The 6,515-nt window shown below is 45.3% G+C and overlaps 1 protein-coding gene across 1 annotated transcript; it reads left to right on the forward strand.

Moving 5' to 3' along the window:
• The first annotated feature begins 1,625 nt into the window (after positions 1–1,625).
• Positions 1,626–6,235, forward strand: LOC138971535 (uncharacterized). Its single transcript, XM_070344281.1, has 3 exons — positions 1,626–1,740; positions 2,539–3,148; positions 4,202–6,235. The coding sequence occupies exons 2-3, from the start codon at positions 2,648–2,650 to the stop codon at positions 5,483–5,485; spliced, it is 1,785 nt and encodes a 594-aa protein (XP_070200382.1). The 5' UTR covers positions 1,626–1,740; positions 2,539–2,647; the 3' UTR covers positions 5,486–6,235.
• The last annotated feature ends 280 nt before the right edge of the window (positions 6,236–6,515 follow it).

A 6,515-nucleotide genomic window follows, 5' to 3' on the forward strand; every position in this document is an offset into this window, starting at 1 on the left:
CCCCCCCCCCCCCTTCTTACTCATCCTGATTCAAGACTTTGTTCTTAGACGTTCTGTTCCTATCATCTGTAAATTTATCCTCATTATAAGAACACCTCTCTTTTGAAATCTGATCTTCTCAGATCAGTGTTGGTCTTCAAAGGAAAGTGCCGCCGCTGCATAGTTCAAATTAGGACACGATTAGGGCTGTTTGGGGTATTTGATCCTACGAGAGTTCCCGAGTACCCAGGCGTTGGGGAAAAAATGAGACAATCCAGCCTCTCGTTTAATTCCTTTCCCGTTGTTGCAATGGTTTTGTTTCCCTTTCTTTAGTAATTTGGTCTGACATCAAATCTCTTGTCGTAGCGAGGATCTCGTCAGACATGTAGAAAAGCCTCTCGTTTAATCCTTTGTTGCAATGGTTTTGTTTCCCTTTCTTTAGTAATTTGGTCTGACATCAAATCTCTTGTCGTAGCGAGGATCTCGTCAGACATGTAAAAAAGTGCCTCTTTTGACATGAGCAAACCTTGCAGGTTCATTTAGCTTTGCATAATGTCACGCTTTGTTTTTTCAGACTGTGCGTCACCAACTGAAAATTGTCAGGCTGTGTTTTCAGACTCAATGCACCTTACTCAGTAAGATGTCAGGATGTGATTTTACATAGTGTGTCCCGCCCTGCAAAATGTAACACTGTGTTTCAAACGATGTGCCCATGCAGCCCAGTAAAATGTCACGATGTGTGTTCAGTCGGTGTACCCTGCTCTGTAAAATGTCCCACTGTAAGGGTTGTGTTGTTTCAGTCGGTGTCCTAGTCAAGTAAAATGTCATGCTATGTCCAAGGGATATCCTCTGCTCTGCTTTGTAAACAAATTCACGTTGTTAATTCAGACGGTATGCCCTGCTCTGTAAAATGTCACGCTGTTAATTCAGACGGTATGCCCTGCTCTGTAAAATGACACGCTGTTAACTCAGACGGTATGTCCTGCTCTGTAAAATGTCACGCTGTTAATTCAGACAGTATGCCCTGCTCTGTAAAATCTCACGCTGTTAATTCAGACGGTATGCCCTGCTCTGTAAAATGTCACGCTGTTAATTCAGACGGTATGTCCTGCTCTGTAAAATGTCACGCTGTTAATTCAGACGGTATGTCCTGCTCTGTAAAATGTCACGCTGTTAATTCAGACGGTATGTCCTGCTCTGTAAAATGTCACGCTGTTAATTCAGACGGTATGTCCTGCTCTGTAAAATGTCACGCTGTTAATTCAGACGGTATGCCCTGCTCTGTAAAATATTACGCTGTTAATTCAGACGGTATGCCCTGCTCTGTAAAATGTCACGCTGTTAATTCAGACGGTATGTCCTGCTCTGTAAAATGTCACGCTGTTAATTCAGACGGTATGCCCTGCTCTGTAAAATGTCACGCTGTGTTTTCAGAGGGTGTGCTCTGCTCTGTAAAACGTCTCGTCTTTTTAGAGGGTTGGCTCTGCTCTGTAAATGCCGTCATGCTGTGTTTTTAGAAGGTTGGCTTTGCTCTGTAAAATGTCACGCAGTGAATGCAAACGATGTGCCCTGCTCTGCAAAATGTCACACTATGTTTTTATAGGATATGCTCTGCTGTGCTAAATGTCACGCTTCGCTTTCAGATGGCACGGTACGGGAAGCGAAGCCAAAGGAGGAACACTGGACTCCGGAGATCATAGACAACCTGGCCTACCCACCCCATCACAGGCCTTACCACCACGCTCTAGCCTGTGATGCCAGGTAAGGGCCATTGGCTCTGGCTACTCGCGCCAACAGACACGAACAATTAATGAATAAATAAAAACTCTAGTGGCTCTGCAAGGTTTTTTTTCCTAAGAGTACCTTTTTCATATCTGGAAATCCCAGACAACAAGCGTTTTGTTTTGAGTGGGTTTTTTTTTCTACTGTATGTTAAAAAAAATGTATGTACTCTTCTCACTCTACAAGAATAAACACTTCAAATCCAGTCGCCTCCCTCTGATCCACGTAATTGTCATACTCAAAGGACACCTCCAAATCACACATATTCTGCTGTTATCATTATCTGATCTCTCCAACACCCCCGCCACCCCCCCCCCCCCCCCCCCACCCCCCACATCCCCTCCTCCAAATACTCTCCAGTTCTTCCACTTTCTCCTTCATTTTGTTGTAGCCGGGACCCTTTTACAATGGTAACCCACAAGGCATAAACTGTGAGGAGTGTGGGAGAGTACTCTATCAGGTATTATTACATGTACAACAGAACGTTGAGCAAATCGTTAGAACCAAATCGTGTACGGGGATGGAGTATAGGAAGAGAACGGTGTGTGTGTGTGTGTGTGTGTGTGTGTGTGTGTGACTCAGTCTCTGACTGTCTTTCTGTCTCTGTCTTTATCTTTCTGTCTCTGTCTTTCTCTCTGACTCTGTCTCTGTCCCCCCCCCCCCCCCCCCCCCCTCATCTCTCAGTAGTTAATCATTGAGCCTATGTATAGAACAACGTCCAGAAATTCACCCCGAGACACCACCGTAAGTTCCACCCTCTCTTCTCTCTGTTTTCAGATTTCGGGGTTGGAAGCCATCAACCCACAAAGGCCACCAAAAGATCTTAACAGTTCCCACGTTCGAGACCTCCCCCCACGGTCTGCTCTTGGCCAAGCAGCGTGCAGTCATGCTGGCGCCCGTGAGGAACATGCACAAGGACTATGTGGTACGGTACACGTCCAAAGGAGAAGCGGGCGAACAGAGGCGGGCACAACGACCCTGCACGGCTCCATCCCCACGGACACCCCGCACGGTTAAACGCATTGGTTGCCGATCTGCGGGAGCTCCGAGGAACTATGTCGAAGAGGACCTGGAAGGTGAAGAGGACAACGACAACGCTCAAGGTCGAGATTTTTCGAAGACGATGGACAGCGAGGCCCAAGGAGAATCGTCGTACAGACCAACATCTTTCCCAGACCCGATGGGGAAATACGCCAAAGATGGATTCAGGGAGACAGATTTTGGAGGAGGTCAGGGTCAGACTGGTACAGACACCGCCCGTTCAGCTGCTGGTTCGTCGTCATTGGCGAACTCTGGCAGAATAGGAGGGGAAGAGGATATATCTGCTGCCGCGGCTTTGGCGTCGTCTGCTGCTGCTGGGTCCTCTACACGTCCCAATCGGTCTAAGGTATTGGAATAGAATGAATGTTAAGGTTTCTCTGCTAGGCTGTTCTTTCAAAAGTGGTCTTTGATGTTCTTCTTCCAACCCCCGTAGACCTTGTACATCACAAAACAGACCCGCCCAGCGTTTACCTTGGATAAGATCACCCTCCCACTTAGACATATCTACAATGTACCTGCTTTCTGCGCGGATTGGGAATATTGTGCTGTTGGAGGGTGGGGGGGGGGGGGGGGGGGGTAAACAAAACGCTTCTGCATGTGGGCAATAAATCCCTGTGTCACGCTGCAAGTCAAATTAAAGCGGTCTCTGGTGTTCTTGTCTTTCTTCCGTATAGATCGTGTAGACGTAGTAACAAATATGCGTAAAAAACATTATGTGCTGGAGTTCTTCTTTCCTTGTTCCGTGCAGATGTTGTAAACATATCTGTGTGAAAACATTATGTGCTGTGCTTTTCGGTGTTTCTTCTTTCTATCTTCCGTGAAGATTTTGTAAATATCTGTATGAAAACATTATGTGCTGTGCTTTTCGGTGTTTCTTCTTTCTATCTTCCGTGAAGATTTTGTAAATATCTGTATGAAAACATTATGTGCTGTGCTTTTCGGTGTTTCTTCTTTCCTTCTTCCGTGAAGATGTTGTAAACATCTATGTGAAAACAGTATGTGCTGTGTTTTAGTGTTCTTCTTTCGTCCCGTGAAAATCGTGTAAACATCTGTGTGAAAACGTTATGTGTTGTGTTCTGGTGTTCTTTTTTCTTGTGCAGATGTTGTAAACATCTATGTAAAGCATTGTGTGTTGTGTTCTGGTGTTCTTTTTTCTTGTGTAGATGTTGTAAACATCTATGTAAAGCATTGTGTGTTGTGTTCTGGCGTTATTTTTTTCTTGTGTAGATGTTGTAAACATCTATGTGAAAGCATTGTGTGTTGTGTTCTGGTGTTCTTTTTTCTTGTGTAGATGTTGTAAACATCTATGTGAAAGCATTGTGTGTTGTGTTCTGGTGTTCTTTTTTCTTGTGTAGATGTTGTAAACATCTATGTGAAAGCACTGTGTGCTGTGTTTCAGATGGTGGAGGTGGGTCTGATGGGCACCATAGAGCTGCTGGAGAGCATCCAAGAGCACGACGCTGAAGATGGACTCAGCGAGGTCAGCACCTACTCCTCCTCCTCCTTGACGGAACACGAGCGTCGTCTGCTGCAAAGGAACAGCGCTCGTAAAGTCAGACTCCAATTAGAAGACCCAGCTCCTCTCAGTACCGCCGTGGGACAAGGAAATCATGCAAAGCCCTTGCTTGACGATGGAGAGAGAAAATCAAAGATTGACCTGCAAGCTACTCAGCAGGACACTCGTAGCAAGGACAACAAACTCAGCAACGAGAAAGGAATCAATGCAGGCAGAACCTATGATAAAGCAGAACCTACTACAGGAAAACTTCCTCCAGCATCTCATCTGGGAAAAAATATCGGACCTGCCACGACTGATCTGAAGACATCCACACGGTTGGGCCAGCCAACTCCGGAAACGATGTTTCCTCTCTTAGCGGCCATGCAGAACCACAGCAGCAGCTCTCAGGCCAGGGTGATAGTGGAAAAACCTGAAGACACAATTGGAGATCGCCAGAGAGCTGAGTCAGTTGCAAGCTCCACCATCACCGACACTAGCGACGAGAGAGAGGTGCCCACCCCTCTCACCTCCATCACCGTCACCATCAAGAACAGAGATCAGCACGTGACCAGCAGCACGCGCCGCGCTGACGACGTCGACCACACCACCAACAACGACGACAACGGAGCCCAGTCCCCCAGCAGCTTCAGGAGCTCGCGTCCTTGCGTCACCAGCACGCCTAGACAGCGGAAGCCCCTTTCCAACACGAGAACCACGGTAGGAAACACCTCGAGGCCTGGAAGCGGGAACAGAGAGAGAACCAAATCAGCCGCCGATCTGCCCACCTCAAACACGGACAGCCGGGTTCAAGATCAGATCCTGGCCATGAACTCTGCCTACGAAACGAGAGAGGACGAGAAAACCAAGGAATGCGGTCCCACTCGGCAAGAAGACGGTGATCAAGAAGACGTCGATACAATCTTGGCAGGCAACGAAGGTCGAAAGAAAAGTATCCATTTTTGTCCAGACACACGTGAGTCCAATGCCCAGCTCATACTGAAGCGCCTGTCGTCGACAGAGAGACTGCTTCGCCCCAAGAAGTTTGATCTTAATGCCGAGGCTCCACGCCGTTACATTTTCAACAAGGCCACCACGCGTCGGCTGCTGGAGCGCGTGCATGGCGTCATCTCGCCAGAGATGAGGTCCCGGATCAAGAAAGGGGACACGGGTCTGAAGGTCATATGAGGTCATTGTATACAGATCACTCCGTAGGTAGTTGTATAATTATATGTCATCGCCATGGTTAATACCACTTCGTTGGTAGTACATGTAGTAGGTCGATTATTGTCATGTCAATTCGTAGGTAGGTTTTGTTTTGTTTACTGAGATCATGTCTTGCTATTGTTGTTGTTGTTGAATCATTAAGTATGATGTACAATGTTCACACCTGTCCTTTAATTGCAGAAAGACTTCGGTATCTGACTTAGCCACTTTCATTCTGTATTTAGCGAATTGGATATTGCCTTTTTTATATTTGAACAATTTAATTGCTTGTTTTCACCTAGCAAATTTTTCGAACACAGTGTTACACAGGTCTTCCAATTTGATTTGATTTATTTGTTATGTATCTATTCAATCTACTTGGTAAATATTTATGAAAGACTTTAGTGTCTACATGTTCTTTCTTAAAATACTGATGAACTAAGTGTCAGTGTTTGCCAAGTTTGACGGTCAGCCCAACAGTAAGTTTGTAAAAAATTGCACTTATTGCCCCCCCCCCCACACAGAATATGCGCATAAACTCAGTCAGACTTATTTCACAGCTGTTTTGTGAGAACATGTGATACAGTATATGGGTGATTTTACAAATGTTATGTTCATGTATTGTTAATGTCACTGTCCGTATTTCTATGGAACAGTTTGATTCTAGATCCGTTCACGTGCCAAATAAAATATGACAAATATAAGATCATAAATAAAAGCATTAGCATTGTTTTCCTTGACTGAAGCTGTTGCTGTGGGCCTCTTAAATGTATATTCTTTCTCATGTAAAACATAATGTATACATCCAGAGTTTTACATGGGATAAGATCATTCTTCTACATGGACAGCTCTTTACGGCACACTCCTTCCCGTGTAAACAGTTCAGCTGACCGTCTCAGATCTGGTCAGGCTTTTACATATAGACACTCCCTCCACTTTGACACATACCAAAAATCAACAACCTCTATGCACAGTGTAATTAAAAAAAATAAAAAAATTAATGAATTAATTT

This window comes from Littorina saxatilis, linkage group LG7 (genome assembly GCF_037325665.1).
Source record: "Littorina saxatilis isolate snail1 linkage group LG7, US_GU_Lsax_2.0, whole genome shotgun sequence".
Classification (NCBI taxonomy): Eukaryota; Metazoa; Mollusca; class Gastropoda; order Littorinimorpha; family Littorinidae; genus Littorina; species Littorina saxatilis.